We start from the raw sequence: 20,284 nt of genomic DNA on the forward strand, positions 1-20,284 counted from the left end.
AAACATACCACAATTTATTAACCCATTTTATCAAGGAGGGAACCTGAGGAGACCTCCACTGAGCAGCCAACGTGACCCTGGCAGCCAACATTGCATATCTAACCAGCAGAGATTGGGAAGTGGTCAAGCCCGGAGGTTTCTTAGGAAAGAGAAAAAATTCCGGTGCTCATTTGAGAGGCCGACCAATCCATCTTTGGAGGCGATATTGGACAGCCTTCCAAAATGCCTGGACTTTGACACAGGACCACCAAATATGGCCCATAGTGCCCCTCTGTCCACAATTCCTCCAACACAAAGGGGAAACTGAGGCGAACATATGATTCAAGCGAACAGGTGTCAAATACCACCTGTAGAATGCTTTGACCGCATTTTCCTTAAAAGGAACAAAAATAGAAATTTTTATAGTGCTTTTTCCATCGAAGTCCACTCCTCCTCATCCAGACTAAGGCCCAATTCCCTATTCGAACTAGCTCTTTACTCCTCTAAACCTATACCTATCAGCCTGTTCTTCACCTAGCCTGAAGACCAGTAATTTGTCCACTTTTATTACTGCATTTGTAGAAATGTTGGTTTAGTAGGGACGTTCTGAAATCTATCTGTCCAGCTAGCAACATATTATGGGCCCCCATGGATGCTAGCAAGACCTTTAGGACTATCTTGACCTCAGTTTCCTTGTAGATTTTCTCCACTGTCCCTCCATGTTTTCTCAAAGCTATCAGCCTTACCTCCCTTTTCCTCTTAAGTCTTCCTGCCTCATTAATGAAATACTGCTGTGCAGTAACTTTAAAGGCATCTTATCCAGTTATGACTGTAACTACACCAGTGTAATTTATGGTGAAATATTCCTTAATTTCCCCTACAAATGTCTGAACAATGTTATCTTTTTTGTAACATAGTATTATTCAAAGCCCATTGCATATCTTTTCTATAGTTCCAACACCACCAGGAAAACATTAAATACAAAAAACAGTAGCTTGCTGGCCAAGCTATCCTTTAAATCTTTTTAGGACAAATATCCATCCATCAGATTTTTTGCTACTGAGGTGTGACTATTGATTCTCACCTTTTCTTTTTTGCTGAAATATCCATTGTATGTAAGTCCAGTTTTCTTATCCTTCAATAACTTCGCTGCATACACAATACATTTCACTCTCATCTTCTCACTACTGATCTCCAGATTAGACTGTTGTAATATAATCTACCTAGGCTGCCGATGTTCTCATTTAAAGAAATTACAATCTCCAAAATACTGTGATTAGACTTCTCTGCCATGCCCATCGTTATGATTGTCACCCCTTTATTGCAGAGATGTCACTGGCTTCCAGTTAAACAATGTATAATGTTCAAACTTCTGCTCAACTTCAAGGCTTTTAGGGTAGGCCTACCTCTTTACTTATCATCCCTTACTATACTGTACTCCCTGGCCCACCTACTTCATGTTATAAATTATCACCTCTTGGTTCTCCCTGGCCTTAAAAAGGCCCATTTGGAAATGACAAGACACCGTGCTTTTTTCTTCACTGCTCCCTACTTATGGAATTCTCTGCCAGTAACCATTCGAGCTGAAGTTTAAATTTAAAGCTGCTTTAAAAACTTTGCTTAGACTCTATCTTGTATTTGAGGCCACCTAGATGGACTGTGGCTCATCTAGCATTGGTATTGACTGGCTATTCTGCCATTTCTTTCTTTCTTTTCTATTTGTATTTCATCTTCATCTTCTCTTTCCTTTGGCTTTCATCTTATTGTTTCTTCTGTTAGTCCTGAATGTCTGTGTGTTTGGTTTGCTCTTTCCTGTCCAGCTTTTGTAGTTCTTTCTATTTTATCTTTTTGGTTTTTAGATTGTAAATCATTTTGATCTGTACGTTAGCAAAGGAGATATAGCAAATTTAAATAAACTAAACTAAGCTTGAGATTGCATGTATAAATTGCCCCCCAAAAGCTGTAGAAATCATGGCTATAGTGAAGTTACGTATGGTTTGCAACGCACATGTTATATAAAGACCTCATGTAAATCATAACGGCCCAATACTCATCCCCAAATGTCTATACCTGAGTTGTTTACACGTATCTGTGTTCTGATTTTACGTACTTATACTGGTATATGCATGTGAAAAGTCTTTTAGAAAATTACCCCCATGAGTGTAGATGATACTGTTTCTTGTGGTTTTGTATTTAGGTGTTATACATGGAGCTACACTAGTAGCATATTTTTGGGCACCGAGCCTTCTGTAAGGTTGAGGAGAAAAGAAATAACATTGCTGTACTTACTGTTAGCCAATCAGAAATTGCTATTGTGTTTCATAGAGACATAAAGGAGGTAATTTTATAACCCTTTTTACACGTATAAAGGCAGTTGTAAAATTACTCCAGGTACATGCAGAACTGATGAAGTGTGTACTTTATGCAAGCTGCATGTCTAGGGCAAAGTGCAGGTGGTGTAAATGTGGCTTGTCAAGCCACGATTAGTGCCAGTTTACCCAAAGTATTTTTATGAAGACATTATAGGCACCTATGGCTATATAGAATAGTTATTTTCTTCACCTCCAAACCTAGATGATCTTTTTATAAAACTGCTTCCCACATGACTTGCCCAAAGTTACACACAGTCATTGGGAAGAGGTGATTTAAACTTATTTTATAGCTGGTCTCTTTATTTGTAGTTAAGTATCATAGCTTGTATATAGGGTGTTTTCTGTGATCTACATTGATTTATATTTGAAACAACTAAATCTTTGAGACTATTTTTCATTATCAGTTTTAGTCCTAGAAAACATAGTATAAATCTTGCCATGCAGAACAGCTGCTTCTGTGCTTTTCGACAAAGAAATTGTACAGGCTTAGGAAAACTGGCTCTGTAATCCTTGAGTCTGATATGTGGTAAATTGCTGTGAAATGATGGCTGTAGTATGTTACCAATTCAAAAAAATTTTTAAGCTGACTGCCTCTACACTTAAATAACACCAACAGAAGGTGTGCAAATTATTAGTTATAAGCCATTCAACAGCTCTTAAGCAGATATCTAGAGACTGGAAAAGTATTAGAAATTTTCCTTGATGCCTGGAATATTTTCATATGATTAAAGATCTTCCACCTGCCTTGCAGCAGAGAGATGAGTTGTTCTTTCCAGAAGATGCAAAAAAATGGTTGTAAGTATGCCTTGTAGCGCTATAGAAATGCTAAATAGTAGTAATAGTAGTAGTAGTATAGTAATCTGAACTGTACACTGCTGCAAACACATGTCACTTAACATTTCAGCCAGGGTTTTAGTTTTGTAAGTGTATATATATATATATATATATATATATATATATATATATATATATATATATATATATATATATATATATATACACATACACACAAAATTATTGCAGCAGGTGTCATTGTAAGAGGGTTGTATTTTTTTTTTTTTAAATATGTGAAAACCCCCCTGTGGGTGGGTTTATTGAGAATAAGTAGAGAGAAGTTATTCTTTGAGTTCAAACTGTCAATGTTTGAACATTGTGACCAAAGAGTAGGGTGGTTAGGCTCTTTTAAAGGACACAAGGGAGATGCAGTACTTCTGCATTGAAAATACACCAAAAGACTCAGTGGATGTGTTTCGGAGCCATTGTAAGGGAACACACAGTTCCCCTCAAGTAATGCTAAGCACAAGGTATTAAACTCCCATCATGTCAGCTGCTGGTACATAGCCATCTGGGTAGGGCTGTGCGCTGCAATGACTGAGCAGGAGAAACGCTTCCCAGATGGTGGTTTAAGCCATTTTGTAGTCAGAGTTGCAGGTTTCTATTTAATCAAGTCTGCCAGAACTTCTGCAGGGAAATTGGCCACCTGCATTTGTTGCAAAACTCTCCAGGTATCATCTAGTGATTGCGCATGGTAACTCCATTAATTGTAAACTAATCCACAGGGAAAGCTCCTTTGATATTAGCTTCACACAGGAATGTGTTGACCCACAAAAATTCCTGGTTTCGTCTCAGAGTTGTAGCTGACAAAGCCTGGAAAATCTCGATCTTAAGGAGTGGCCTAGTGGTTAGAGCACTGGCCTTGCAATCCAGAGGTGGCCGGTTCAAATCCCACTGCTGCTCCTTGTGATCTTGGGCAAGTCACTTACCCTTCATTGCCTCAGGTACAGACTTAGGTTGTGAGCCCTCCTGGGACAGAGAAATATCCAGAGTACCTAAATGTAACTCACCTTGAGCTACTGCTGAAAAAGGTGTGAGCAAAATCTAAATAAATAAATTTCCACTGAATCGAGCTCTGGGAGCGGACCAGCCTCAAAAGTTTCTCCTTTAGTTGAAAATCAGGAAGAGACACCACTGTGTCCCTGGGTTTGTTATCTCGCCGAGTGCCTAATGCGCGGTGCATCCTTTCAAGCTTTATCTCGGGGAGCGCCGTCAGAACAGGCTCTGTGGTATGGAGCACCTGGCTGATAATTTCCTTCACCACTGATGTACAGTTGACATTAGCTACCTGTTCAGGAATTCCTCTAAATTGAAGATTTCTCCATGATCTGTTTTCTAAGTCTTCTACATGTTCCCAAAGAAGTTTAGTCTCTGAGCTCTGAGAGTTCCTTCCATGTGTACCTCACATTGTGCAATCCGACAATACATCTCTTCCTGCTTAGTGGATATGGTGCTCATCTTTTTTTTTTTTTTTTTTTTTTTAATGCCATCCAAAGCTGCTTTCCTGCCTGACAAGTTGAAAGTCAGCTTTGAGATTCATCATCCACTTTTTAATGTCCCGCATTCTCACCACCCCACAAGAGCCATCCGTGTCCAAGTTGGAGTTATCTTCAAGCTCTGAGTTGGCCGCCACCATCTTACCAACTCCAACCTCAGACAACTTCAGTTTCCCTGAGCTGTTCTCGCATTGGGAGGCTGCAGGTCTGTCCGCATAAGCTTTCTTTCAGGAGGCTATCAATATCGCTATCCAGAGCAAGACAGAATCAGCTTGTTTGGCGGTCAGGGGCTTCAATAACAAAACTGTCAATAAAGATAAATATAGCACTCGAGGCAACAAACCAACAATCCATGTATAAAAACTAAAACCATATATTATTAAAGCAACATTTAAAACCACTAAAAGGGTCCATATAGAAATAAAAACATTTTAAAAATCTAAATGAATGGATAAAAAGAGCAGTGTAATAATAACATACACAGGCAAAGCAACAAAAAACTGAATATGTACCCTGAAGGTAGTTCCACAGAATATCACCTACAAGTCAGAACCGCTGAAATAAAAAAACATAGTTTTAGAAAAAAGCCCACTGTTTACAAAAAAAATCTATTAAGCCCTCATATAACAAAAAAATCAAAAATGGGAAGCAAAAGGAATTGAACAAACAGTCTTACCTTCACTTCAGAGAAGCAGCACAAAGTCCATTGGTGAATCCACCATTGTTGCTTCCTCACCAGTTAAAATGGGGAGCCTTAGGACACATCAGGTTAAAAATTCCAAATCAAAAATAGAAAGCACATAAAACACTATTATACACATCATGACTGTGTATGTATATTTAATTGTTATAAAACAAAAACATGAGCTCAAAATATCAGAAAACATTGCACTAAAAACTGTATTCAAAACTGCAATATAATTGAAGAATCTGGTTAAAGCCTTATAAAAAAAAAACAAAAACACTATGAAATGGCACTTTAAAAAGTAATAAAATAAGTGCTAAAAACGCCATGTGAACAATGTGTTTCGCCATGTGTGTTTCAATGATGTAGCTAGTTCTCATACTAACTTCTGAAGTCTTCATTTAACTTTTACACTGTTTGATACAAAGATGAACCCTTGTGGCGCAATTGGTAAGTCACTTGTCTACTGCACTAGAGAATGACATGGGGATGGGGACAGAGCCTGTGAGGACGGGGTCAAACTTTGTCCCCGTGTCACTTTCTGCTTTGAAGCCTGTTAATGAACTGGACTGTTATTTACTCTTTGAAGGAGTAAACAAACGTGGACAAAGGGGAGCCGGTTGATATTGTGTATCTGCATCTTCAAAAGGCGTTTGACAAGGTACCTCATGAAAGGCTACAGAGGAAATTGGAGGGTCATGGGATAGGAGGAAATGTCCTATTGTGGATTAAAAACTGGTTGAAGGATAGGAAACAGAGTGGGGTTAAATGGGCAGTATTCACAATGGAGAAAGGTAGTTAATGGGGTTCATTCCTCAGGGGTCTGTGCTAGGACCGCTGCTTTTTAACATATTTATAAATGATTTAGAGATGGGAGTAACTAGCGAGGTAATTAAATTTGCTGATGACACAAAGTTATTCAAAGTCGTTAACTCGCGACAAGATTGTGAAAAATTACAGAAGGACCGTACGAGATTGGGAGACTGGGCGGCTAAATAGCAGATGACGTTTAATGTGAGCAAGTGTAAAGTGATGCATGTGGGGAAAAAAGAACCCGAATTATAGCTATGCCATGCAAGGTTCCACGTTAGGAGTTATGGACTAAGAAAGGGATCTGGGTGTTGTCGTCGATAATACACTGAAACCTTCTGCTCAGTGTGCTGCTGCGGCTAGGAAAGAGAATAGAATGTTGGGTATTAGGAAAGGTATGGAAAACAGGTGTGAGGATGTTATAATGCCGTTGTATCGCTCCATGGTGCAACCGCGCCTTGAGTATTGTGTTCAATTCTAGTCGCCGCATCTCAAGAAAGATATAGTAGAATTGGAAAAGGTGCAGCGAAGGGTGACTAAAATGATAGCGGGGATGGGACTACTTCCCTATGAAGAAAGACTAAGGAGGCTAGGGCTTTTCAGCTTGGAGAAGAGACGGTTGAGGGGAGACATGATAGAGGTATATAAAATAATGAGTGGAGTGGAACAGGTGGATGTGAAGCATCTGTTCACGCTTTCCAAAAATACTAGGACTAGGGGGCATGCGATGAAACTACAGTGTAGTAAATTTAAAACAAATCGGAGACAATGTTTCTTCACCCAACGCATAATTAAACTGCCGGAGAACATGGTGAAGGCGGTTAGCTTAGCAGAGTTTAAAAAGGGGTTAGACGGTTTCCTAAAGGACAAGTCCATAAACCACTACTAAATGGACTTGGGGAAAAATCCACAATTCCAGGAATAACATGTATAGAACATTTGTATGTTTGGGAAGCTTGCCAGGTGCCCTTGGCCTGGATTGGCCGCGGTCATGGACAGGATGCTGGGCTCAATGGACCTTTGGTCTTTTCCCAGTGTGGCATTACTTATGTATTTGTTTGATGCAGACAATATTTTTATTTTTTGGAAAAACAAGCAAACATGCTGGCCACAGCTAGCAAAATTTGCATGGGGAATCCTGTACATCCTGCTACCAGCACATCTCCTAAGAAGACATCTTCTATTGCAGGAGGGACTGTGGAAGACAGGAGAGCTAGACTGAATCCTGAGATTGTTAATGACTTCTTATTCATCCATAGATTAAAAAAGAACAGTGCTTCATAGGGCATATTTCTCCCCTCTAGGGCACACAATGGGTTGTATTTTGTACCCCTGGACATTTTAACAGGGTGGATTAGGATTCCTTTGGGTAGTAGAAGTCAGCTATTGTTGGGGTTGGAAGGGTAGAGGGTGGTGGTGGTGGGAGGGTTAGTATAGCTGCTCATTGTTATTACTGTTTTCTATTTGTAATTTATACACAACAGTTGCACAGCATATTCCTTTTTTTATACTTTAATAAAAAGATTTAAATATAAAATCATAGGGGCATGTCAAGATGGCGCCGTGAGCGGGTGTGTTTGAAGCGAGCTCCGGTTTTGTTCTCTCCAAATACTATTTTCAGCAAAGACTATGCCGCACACAAAACGTAAAGGGACTGTCCATGGGATCTACCTACCTACTGGAACATCCACGCCGGAGAGATCTGGACTGGAATGCTTCTACCCCACCATCTCGCGAACAAGCGGGACGGAGTCCATAGCGGGAGGAGTCGGTGAAGCGGCCACCCTGCTGGAAATCGAAACGTCTCTTTCTCCTCCGCCAGAAAATGCTACCCTAGAGGATCTGGATTTGAGCTTTCTACCTAAGAGCCTAAATTTGGATTCCAGAACCTCTCTCCCACATTTTCGTATGTCATTGGTACCCATATGTACCAAGACAGGCGGCTCCTCCCCAGCACTATCTAAAATCCTATCTAGGTGACGCGTGAGGTCCGCCACCTTCGCACCAGGCGGGCAAGTCACCAGACGATCCTCACGTCCACCAGCCACCCAGCTATCTATATGCCTAATGATCGAATCTCCAACTACAACAGGTGTCCTAACCTTTCCCTCCCGGGCAGCACTTGAAGACATATCCTCGGTGCGAGAGGATACTACATCTCCTGGTGGGCAGGTCCTGGCTACAGGAGTACTTCCTACTTCACCAGGGTGATGCTCTCTAGGAGACCTTCCTCCTCCAAGGTAGCACAGGGGCTACCAGACTGGAGGTGGGACTTCTCTACAACATCCCTGTAGGTCTCCTGTATGTACCTCTCTGTCTCCCTCAGCTCCACCAAGTCTGCTACTCTAGCCTCAAGAGATTGGACACATTCTCTGAGAGCTGAGCTCTTTGCATCGGGCACACACATATATCTCGCCAAATGGGAGATAATCATACATGTGACACAATGCAAAAGATTGGATAGCACCCCTCTCGTTGCTCGACTGCTGACTCTATCTTAGTATTTTTGAGTTTTTCCAATAATTTAAAACTTGCTACAGTATTAAGGATATTAGCCTAATACAGAAGTGTCTTTTAGTTTATAGTATATTGTATGATTTATTTAGTGTTTCCTTCTTAGATGGTAATGAAATATATTTAAAACTCTTTAAGAGCACTCCTTGCTTGTTACCCTAATTACAATAACTGACTATAAATAAAGAGTTGTCCTAGGGGTGGACGGGAAGACTAAACTAGATCCTGCAGTGTCTGCTAGATTCTATGTTAATGCTGTGGTATAAAGTTTTTAAAACTGAGTGGAAAGACTATGGAGATTAGTTGATAAAATTTGCTTTTTATATTTTTATTTTGCCTAACACTAACCTACAATTCCTCCTTTAAACCCTAATCTTTAAGTTCCCAAAGCACAAAGCAAAATCGCGTTCACTTACCAGAGAAGTGTCCTCTTCTCTCAGAACTTCTCAGAAAGAAAGTTCAGTGGGACCTTTCCTCTTTATATAGTTTTGAATCTTAAGTGGCCTTTTTTAAACAGGCTCTTTGAAGCTGACTCAGCAACCTATGCAAGTATGCTACTTCCCCACACCTTAATTAACACTTAATTGAGGTTGCTGGATGAGCTACCTCTCCAGCAGCCAAGGAACAGAAAATAACTGCCTTTTAGAACAAGAGTTTTTGACTGTTTAGTTTCTACCTCTAGAAAAGGTTTCAGTTTAAAACTATGGGAAAAATGCCTATTTCTAGAGAAAATTTCAGTTTAAAACTATGGGAAAAGGGTTTGTACATTATCCAGCTTATTTTCGAAAGAGATTGCCGGCCATCTTCCGACACAAATCGGGAGATGGCCGGCCATCTCCTGAAGCCGGCCAAATCGGTATAATCGAAAGCCGATTTTGGACGGCTCCAACAGCTTTTCGTTGCCGGGATGGCCAAAGATCCTGGGGGCGTGTCGGAAGGGTAGCGAAGGCGGGACAGGTGTGTGCCGGGGCGTGCTTAAGAGATGGGCGCCCTCGGCCGATAATGGAAAAAAGAAGGGCGTCCCTGGCGAGAATTTGGTCCCTTTTTTTCAGGTCCAAGTCCCAAAACAGTGCCTGAACTGACCAGAAGACCACCTGAGGGAATCGGGGATCACCTCCCCTGACTCAGCCAGTGGTCACTAACCCCCTCCCACCCTCAAAAAAACAACTTTAAAAACTTTTTTTGCCAGCCTCAAATGTCATACTCAGGTCCATCGCAGCAGTATACAGGTCCCTGGAGCAGTTTTAGTGGGTGCAGTGGACTTCAGGCAGGCGGACCCAGGCCCATCCCCCCCACCTGTTACACTTGTGGAAAATCGGAGCCCTTCAAAACCCACCCGAAACCCACTTTACCCACATGTAGGTGCCCCCCTTCACCCCTTAGGGCTATGGTAGTGGTGTATAGTTGTAGGGAGTAGGTTTTGGGGGGCGGGTGGGGGGCTCAGCACCCAAAGTAAGGGAGCTATGCACCTGGGAGCTCTTTTTAATTTTTAGAAGTGCCTCCTAGAGTGCCAGGTTGGTGTTCTGGCATGTCAGGGGGACCAATGCACTACAAATGCTGGCTCCTCCCATGACCAAATTTCTTGGTTTTGGCCGGGTTTGAGATCGCCAACCTCAGTTTCCATTATCGGCGAAAACCGAAGCCAGCCATCTCTGACATTTGGCCAGCCCCAACCGTATGGACGCCCATTGTCCAACCGTATAGACGCCCAACGAGATGGACGCCCATCTCGTTCGAAAATACGGTCGGCCCAGCCCCTTCATGGCGCCGTTCTCGGAGATGGGTGTCCCCGGTCGAAAATGCCCCTTCACGGCAACTAGTTAATGATGATTGCTTTTCTCTCTCTCTCTCTCTTTTTATTCCCCTCTTAATACTAAATTAGATCCTGCAGTGCCTGCTAGCTTCTATCTGTTAATGTTGTGGTACAAAGTTTTTAAAACTGAGTGGAAAAAAAGACTATAGAGATTAGTTGATAAAATTTGCTTTTTATATTTTTATTTTGCCTAACACTAACCTACAATTCCTCCTTTAAACCCCAATCTTTAAGTTCCCAAAGCACAAAGCAAAATAGTGTTCATTTACCAGAGAAATGTCCTCTTCTCTCGGAACTTTCAAGAAACCATCATGCACATGGTAGCCTCTGTAGTCAGTCATTCATGGCTTGATACTGCTGTTCAGGACTTTTATCTTTTGAAGCAAAGAGACTTATCTGATTATGATGTTGGGGTGTTACTGTTTGTGTCCCTTCAGTGTTTCAGCAGCTGGATCTAACTCAGCCAGATGTGGTGTGGAGGTAGTTAACTGGGAGGACATTAGACATGTTTTAGGGTTTTTGTTTTGTTTTTCTAAAAATATGTATTTGCAGTGTTCACATGGACCGTGGGGTGGGAACAAAAGTTGAGCATGTTGCCATCAGTGACATAGATACAGGTAGGCCTGGGTGGGCACAGGCCCACACATTCTTGACTCGGGCCCACCCAGCAGCGGTGCCTCACTCCCCTTTCTTCCTCTCTGGCGGCCAGGCATCTGCCCCCTCTCTGGTCTACTTCAGAGGCATCCCAGCGGCCGCAGCGATTCATCTTCACTGCCTGTGCCGGCCCCTGCAGGCTTCTCTCTGCCAAGCCCTGCCCTCGCTGACATCACTTCTTGTTTTCTCACCAGTGGGACACGGGAGAGAGAGAAGCCTATAGGGCCAACACGGGCATCGAAGATGAATTGCTGCAGCCACTGGGACGCCTCTGAGGTAGTCCAGGGAGGTACGGGGGATTCAGAGAGGGGGAAGATACCGGTCTTTGGACAGAGGAAATACTGAGCTAAAGGGGGGGGGGGGGGTTGGAATGGACTACCCAAAATAGAAAGTCTGGCTTTGCCACTGGTTGCCATAGGAAATGAATTGAGACATGAACTGAGACTAGCTAGAATGCTGCTGCTGCTGCTCCTCCTCCTGTTTCTCTTCCTTGTGTGTTTTCTGTAGTTCGTAACAGTTTGTCTGGAAACTGAAAGTAGTACTATACAGAGCTGCTAATTTAAACTCACAGGAAGTGCTCTTGAAAAGAAATAGTGTGCTTTAATTCTCTCTGGAAGATTTCTATATTATAAAACATCACACCCCCAACGATAATTTACCTTTAACAAAATCAGTTGTCAACATTGTGTTGTGTGCTGGTTAGCAGCAGTTTGTAGTTTGTGTGGATATAAGATTCACATGAATTAATTTAACCTTTGGAATACAGTCTTGTAGTTTGATGAGACTTGTGATGGAAATCTACCTAAAATGTTTTTTTTTAATAAAATAAATTCCTATAAGTAAGCTTTTAATACAAATAAGTGGTCAAGGCCCAGTGAGGCGAAATATAATGCACCTAGAATGTTGAGAGTTTAGAGACTCACTGGCAACTCTGCAGACAGTTCTTTTTAATCATTCTTTACATATCGGAGTAGTTCCAGAGGATTGACAAATGCTATCCTTCTCCATAAAAGTCCCAATAAAATAAATAAGCAGAAGTAGGGAAGAGGCTGGTAATTAAGGCCACTTATTCTGCCTTCAGTGAAGGGTAAGTAAGTAGCACAACTGTCTTGAATTAATTTGGTTATATTGAAGGCAGAGAGAGAGCATGTCAGACAAATGTGATCAGTTAATTTAGGTAAACAGATCAGAGATGAATGAAAGAAGTGGAATACTTAGTTGGTAAAATGGGTTGGAAACTAGCAGAATAAGTGGCAGAGGGTAAGTGTAAATGGTTTTCAGTCCAAGGAAATGGGTATGCCATGGGGATCAATCCTGGGCCCAGTTCTGTTTAAAACTTTTATATATGAATGAAGAATTCGTAGGATAGGTTTGGTTTTTTACAAATATAAAAATCTGCCACATGTTTGACTTGCCAGATGGATAGAAGAAAAATGAAGAGGTATCTTAAAAAAAAAAAACCCCAGAGACCATCGTGTTAAAATTCAATGAAAAAAAAGTAGTGTGTCATGCAGTTAGGAATAGAAATCCTAAAGTGCGGTACATGGTAATGATGATACTGATGTGCCCTACATTTGCAGTCCTTAGAAATTGTAAACCACTTTGGCAAACCTTAGTGGTGTAATAAGTGGAGGAGTTAGCCCAATGATTAGAGCAACAGTTTTAACATTCAGAGGTGGCCGGTTCAAATCCCACTGCTGCTCCTTGTGATCTTGGGCAAGTCATTTAACCCTATATTGCCTAAGGTACAAAATTAGATTGCAAGCCCTCCAGGGACACCCAGTGTACCTGAACGTAATTCACCTTGAGCTACTACTGAAAAAGGTATGAGCAAAATCTAAACAAATAAAATAAATAAATGTAAAGAAAACAGCAGCATTGATTCTACATTGTTAGTGAAGATGCATATATCTTAGTAAGAGACTTTTGTACAGTTCTTATTGTTTGAAATCAATGGATTTGGTAATGATGGTCTCAACGCCAGATGACATAAAACTTGACAGGTATTTTCAGCGATGATTTCAGCTTGGTAGAGTGCGTTACCAACTAAAGGGGCCCTTTTACTAAGGTGCGCTGAAAAATGGCCTGCGCTGGTGTAGACGCGTGTATTGGACACACACAAATCCATTTTTCAGTGCACCTGCAAAAAAGGCCATTTTTTGAGAGTGGGGCTGAAATGGACGTGCGGCAAAATAAAAATTGGTGCGCGTCCATTTTGGGCCTGACACCTTACTGCCACCCATTGGCTTAGTGGTAAGGTCTCTCGCGTTAACCGGGCGGTAATCATCAGCACACGTACACTGTTGATTACCGCCCGGTTAGCACCACGCAATAGAAAATAACAAATATTTTGTGCTGCACATAAAAAATGGAATTACCGCCCGGGGCTCGTGGTAGCCGGGCGGTAGTTCCAAACTGACATGCATTGGATGCACGTAGGCACCTACATGCCTTAGTAAAAGGACCCCAAAGTTTCTCCATTGACTTTTATCAGTTCGGAAAGATATTAAAGGCTTGACTGTATCACTCATCTACACACATTATAAACCAGTCAGATACTATGCTATGTGAGAATTTGTCAGCAACAGAAAGAAAACAGTGAGGTAAACCAAGGAGGATAACAAAGAATCCTTTATTGAAAATACTGAAAACTGACCTGACACGGCCGTGTTTCGGCCCAAAGGCCTTCTGCCTCAGGGGTCTTGATGAATCTACATAAAGAATAAGCATGAACAAATATTGTGTGTTGTCTAAATATGAATAAATAAAATGAATTGAGACATATACATCGTAAAATAGTAGAAAAACACATGGTGTGACATATGATGTAATAGAATGTAAGTTAATAGTTAAAAACATTGTGTATGTTTAAAGAATATTAAATATTTAGAGCTGTAAAATGGATATTATAAAACATTTCAATCAGAAAATATGTACAAGCACAAGTCATGGTTTATTGTTGGTGGCAGGTTGTCACTATGGTATGGTGACATTTATTTAGGCCCAGAGTTACAAGATACAGTAAAAATCACTCTGCATGAAAATTTACTATAGAAGTCACTGTCCTGTGGTATCTTAGTACCACAGGTTACTGAATGCCGTGGCAAATTTGCTGTTAGATTGCTGCAGCCAGAAATATGGCATATCCCTGGCCACAACACAATGTTAATGGACTCCAAGTGGGGCCCACTATTTTTTAAAAAGTTGGGCCAAGGCTTTAAAAAGTACCTCCTACCCCCCCCCCCCCCCCCCCCAGGCTTTCTGGAAAACTCCCGGGTGGGTTGTAATTGGGGGGATGGGGGGGAGCTGGAGCAAACCCTGAATGCTCCTGCCCTGTGGTGGCTTCCAGCCTCAAAATTGTACCTTCATCCCCTAGTGGTCATATTGTGAGCTAGGAGGCTGAAGCCACCATTTGAGGCACAGTATTACCAGGGCAGGAGCATCTACAGATTATTCTTACTCCCTCTCAACTACCCATTAGGGACGATCACCTGCAGGTAATGGAGGGGGAGATTATGAAAAAAAGGTAGAGGATAACACTTTTTTTTTTTAAACAGTATCCTCTTTAGCATGTTAGCAGCCTGATGCTCTTGGAGAGGAAAAAAGACACCTCATGTAATGGCATTATCTTTTCATCAGTAATGCAACTTGTAAGGTTTCATGTGAACAGTGTTATTTATTTTGTATCATGAAATGCTTTGCATGTACTACAGTTAAAGAAAACAAATGGCTTAAGAGCACATAACACATTAATGTCAATTAACACATTATTTGGCAAATAACATAGATAATGTCAGCACAAGTGTGTTGTATTGGGGTTTTTTGTATTAAAATAGTTTAAGCACTTGTCTTCATACTTGCACATTTTAATATTTTTTTTTATTTGTAGCTTCCCTTGGAAAGCTTGCTGAAAACCCAGTTACTAAGCAAATTGTTTTGAAAAGCACAAACAAAAATGAAAAGACAAGTCATGTATCCAGAGACCATGAAACAGGAAGGAAAACTACTGAGAATACCCTATCCCAAAAGCAAACAATAAAAGGTGTTAATGAATCTGAAAGTGATTTTGAATCTGATCCCCCTTCTCCAAAGAGCAGTGAAGAAGAGGAGCCCGAGGATGAGGAGGTTCTACATGGTGAACATGGAGAATTCATTGATGACAATGACACAGAACCAGAGAACCTGGGCCAAAGGCCTCTTCTGATGGACTCTGAAGATGAAGCAGATGAGGAAGAAGAAGAGAAGCATAGCTCTGATTCTGACTATGATTGCAAGAAGGAAATAAAGCTTAGTGATAGATATGGAGGAGAAGCTAGCTGTCATGTAGGTAGAGATAACATAGTATCACTTACAACTCATTTGTCTGATTTGCCTGTTAGTATGGGAGTGGTAACTTCTAATCAACAGGTTGATGAGTTTGGTGCAGTGCCTTTCTTCACCCTTCCTGTGGAGCAGCCTCAACCAAAAATGGGTGAAAAGGATTTCTCACAGATTGTTTTTAAGGGTAACAAGCGAGAGCAAGAGCAGGATGAATTTGATGTATTCACAAAAGCTCCATTCAGTAAGAAGGCAGATCAGCTGGATTGTCAAATTACATCACCTGTTTCTCCAGAAAGGGTGGATGTTTTTGGCTGCAGTCCATTCCAGCCTCATTCTCCATCAAAAGATAAGACAGAAAATCAAGAGGATCTTTTTGGACTTGTTCCATTTGAAGAAGTAACTGGTAGTCAGCAAGAGCAAAAAGTGAAGCAACAACGAAACATGCAGAAGCTGTCCTCTCGTCAACGACGCACCAAACAAGAGGCGTCTAGTGGCAATAGTAAACGGCACCATGGAACCCCAACAAGCACAAAGAAAACTGCAAAGCCCAGCTACCGCACACCAGAGAGGACTCGCAGGCACAAAAAAGTGGGACGACGAGACTCTCAAAGCAGTAATGAATTTCTGACAATATCAGACTCCAAGGAAAACATTAGTGTTACATTGACTGAAGGAAAAGATAGAAGTGGCACCCTGCAGCCAGATGAAAATATGTTGGATCTTTTTGGTGCAAAGCCATTCCACCCTCAAGATCTGCGACATCCTCAGCATCATGGTCTTAGTGACAATCGTAGTGAGCACAATGCAGCAGTATCTAGTAGATGCAGACACAGTTCCCTCCATGGGACATTCCACAGCAGTGAAGGGCTGAATACAGATGATTTTGGTGCTGTGCCCTTTACAGAACTGGTACTACATACTGTTAAGCAGCAGCAACCCCAGCAACAATCTATAGAGTTAGATCCTTTTGGTGCAGCTCCATTTCCTTCCAAACAGTAAGCGTTTGATCTTCCAAGAGATTTAATGACTTCATTTTTATCATTTTCACAATTTTTATTCATATTGGTGAATTCTACATGAAATGGATTTGTGCAGTCATTGCAGCATGGCATCTGAATTAGTGTAAAATCTAATATTTTCAATTAAAAATAAAAAAAAATTAGTGCATCAGCTGAAGTGTCAAGTTCCAGATCATCTGTAGAAACAGAAGATTGTGAGACAAGCACGACTTGAATGTGATTCAGATTGCTGTTTTTTGGTCGGTGGAAGTCTTGAATAGTATCAGTACAATGACAACAAGCTTTGACATTTTGTTATGTGTACTGACATTTGCCTGATGTGGTTTATTTCCTCATGGTTACAAAGAAAGCAAAGGCAGAAGGTATGGGAAGATGTGCCAGGAAGAATGTCATAAGTATTCATTGGTCTGTATGAGCCATGCAGAACTCAACAACTTGAAATCATTTGGGATGATCTACAAAAAAAAAAAAACTCTTCAGTGTCTGCATTCACAATGAACTACCTTTCAGAATTCCTTCTGTGAAAACCAGCAAACACAAAAAGGGCCAAGTCATGGGAGGATTATAAATCCAGGTGTCTACAGTGATTTTAGAACACACACATGTCCGTGCAAACATGTATGTGGAAGGCAAATAAGTTTAGGTGCCTGAGCATTTAACTTTACAACAAGTGCCATTAATGTATAATAGTTATACTGAAGTCTAGAGTTGAAACTAAATATGTTGATTATATTGCCTTGATGTATGTAGATTTTAAAAACGAATGTGAATGTAGGGAAGCTCCCTGGATTATCAGGGATCCAGCCAACAACTGCAGCACTTTGTGGACTACATTCAGTTATAGGGAACAGCTCATTTAATTCTTTGAGTGCCATATAATAACACACCTAGCTATTATGAGCCACCAGTAAAACTGGGATTGCTTTCAAACAAGAAAGATTACAATATAGTTTTCTTATATTAGTAATTATGTTTAAAGACTCAAACCCAAATCTGTGTTTCATTTCACTAAGAACTTTTTTATTCAACACAAATTATATATATGAGCTTTTTTTATTGTTCTTAAATATTACTATCTTACAAAGAATTTTTTATTCTTTTAATTGTAATAAATTGCTATCATCTAATGTCTTTTTTCCAGGTAATATGATAAGATTTTAATTTCAGATTCTATTTTCTGTAAACAAAATATGAAGACATTTCTTGATAACTGGTCAGTTCCATAAGGGAGAAAACAAGTAACTCAAAAGCATTTGCACTAGATCTACCAAGAAGCACAATTACTGGGAGCACCATATTTAAGGAGGTATACTAGTACAGTGTGCAGACTGTTGTTACAGCAAATAGCATGTGATGGTAAAATTTCTATCGTGTTTCACCCCTGAGGTGGGGGGGCATTTCTTGTTGTGGCACTGACTTAATATCTGAGGGTCCAACAAGAATCACATATAACAGCTCTTAGAAAATATCTGCTCACATGTTGAGGTGTTGCTAAAGATACACTGTATGGACTACATTTTGTATATTCATTACTGTTCAAAAAATCCTTAACATTTTGCTTGAATGCTAGTATTTACATATACAATCTGAGCCCTGTTGCTAAATTATACATCTACTTTTTTCAAAATTATACAAACTATACTTTAATAGGGGCAATTTGTGAACAGGGGTTGTATTGTTTTCACACAGCCTTATTATCCTCTTCTGTAGATAGAAACTTCCAGATGTGAGCATTTCTGTTTAAAGCTTGGTTAATGGGAAGCACTCAACAATCAGCTAAACTGCCAAAGTTTAACACAGGGTTACTAGTTTAACATCCTGAGATGTCTGATTTTAAACAAAAATGTAAAAAATAGTAAATTCTTATTAAAAAAAAAAAGGTATTTTCCTTGGTGCTAGTGTGAGTGTCTTGTTCTCAATGCTTTTGAATGAATAATTTCTGTTGACATAGAACCTCTGTCTGTTCCCTAGATTCCAACTTAACAAGCAAAATTACATTCTTCCATCCTATTCAGGTCTTCTGATTTTTATGAACACAGTATGAAAAACTGAATAGAAACAAATACTGAAACTGTGCAAAACTGTTTTATACACATGCAGCCTTAGATTAGTAATGTACTCTGTACAACCCAGTATTTGATCACTGGTAAGCAGTTCCCGCACACAACTTCAGCAGAACTTGCTGAAATTAATGCAAAACACTATTTTCCCTAATTTGTTATAGACATTTCATTCTTATAAATTTTGTCATCTCCCTTCCCATTTTAACTCATTTAAAGTATATTTGAAAACCATTAGTACTCTGTACAATAAATTGGTTGGTTACGCCAAGATAGTTACAATGAAAACACATTTTGTCTTCAAATTTATAATTATGTAACATAAGGAAACCATGCTGAGTCAGAGGCCCATTGAGCCCAGCATTCTGTCTGATAATGGCCAGTCCAGTACTCGATAGATCCCATAAAGTGGATAAGGAGATCTATTTCCCAGTGTTCATTTCCACTCAGTCTCCTTCATTATTTAATGTCTTAGCCTTTAGGTAGACTCCTGGAACAATTTGATATTCCTTACTTCATATACGCACATGATATTACTCTATTATTGCCAATATCTCAAGATTATAAACATACAAATCCCAGCAACAAATTTTCAAATTTTTAAATCACTTCTTACAACATGTCACTGTATATTCAATCATCTCATCATAAGCAACATTTTTTGTAGACCTTCAGAATATGGCAGATTTAGAGCATTTCGTCTATAATTCAAAGCTGTGTACTTAGCTTTAGTAATGCTGCTATCTCTTGGACTTGCTGCCGACATGGCCAAGTTTCAAATCTTCTTTAGGGTAGCAGTCCACTATGGTAGAAAATAGAAACAGTTAAAAAGTAACCTCCAAATGACAAAAAATATCTTCCAAGCAGTGACACTCATATCATTGTACCAGCACCTTTCTTCACCAGCAGCTAAGCGGCATCTATCAGCCACTTTTACACACAATTTTATCACGTGATCATCATGACAAAATACTATTGGTTAACACAGTCCCAAACTTAGTTCAAACAAGACCACCAGTACTGGATTCAGACTGTATGGATATACCGATTTTAATTGATAAATCCATTGCTGTTAAGAAATTGTTCAGTATTCCCACCCCAAGTTGAACACTAAGTCACTCTACCTTTTATATTTTGCCAGGAATGTTTGAAATCCAACCAATGTTAGACAGACTATGGTATATATAATGTTTTTTGAGGTACAGGACATATATGAACAAGATGCAAGTTGATGGGCAACTCCAATCTTGACCTTTTATGGTTAATGGGCACCATTGACATCTGCCATATTTATGTCATCCCAACTCTTCCATGAACATGTTAACATAGTCCAAATGTTTGTATGAAAGATGTTCTCCAATCATTTTATTCTGCCGAAAAGCAAATATTGGATGTTCTTCAAATACTTCATGTATCTTTAGTGTCCTCCAATGAGCATTCAATAATACTGTCTCTTTAGTTCTCAAAGTCGAAAATGGGAGTACAGCTACTAATGTATCTTTTTCCACAGGTTGTTAACACAGAAGCAGATCCCTTTGAGCATACTTAGTCCTCAAAAAAGGCTTTCCAAATTATTTTTTCTGGGTAGCCATGCTCCACAAAACGCCTAAATAAATCCTTGGCTTGATTCCAAAATTCTTCCACAGATTAACAAATACATCTTAGGAGTAGAAATTGGCTAATGGTACGGGTGAAAGCTGTTAAAGTGCAGGAACATATTACGAGATT

At 40.1% G+C, this 20,284-nt stretch overlaps 1 protein-coding gene across 3 annotated transcripts in view; it reads left to right on the forward strand.

Annotated features, from left to right (window-relative positions):
* BMP2K (BMP2 inducible kinase) overlaps window positions 1-16,631 on the forward strand; it is a 326,672-nt gene extending 310,041 nt beyond the window's left edge. For all 3 annotated transcript variants that reach the window (XM_030190551.1, XM_030190552.1, XM_030190553.1), the window contains one exon: window positions 15,047-16,631. In XM_030190551.1, the coding sequence (XP_030046411.1) occupies window positions 15,047-16,476 (1,430 nt within the window). In that variant the 3' untranslated portion in view covers window positions 16,477-16,631. The remainder of the gene's footprint in view (window positions 1-15,046) is intronic.
* Window positions 16,632-20,284: the final 3,653 nt, after the last annotated feature.

Source organism: Microcaecilia unicolor, chromosome 2 (genome assembly GCF_901765095.1).
Source record: "Microcaecilia unicolor chromosome 2, aMicUni1.1, whole genome shotgun sequence".
NCBI lineage: Eukaryota > Metazoa > Chordata > Amphibia > Gymnophiona > Siphonopidae > Microcaecilia > Microcaecilia unicolor.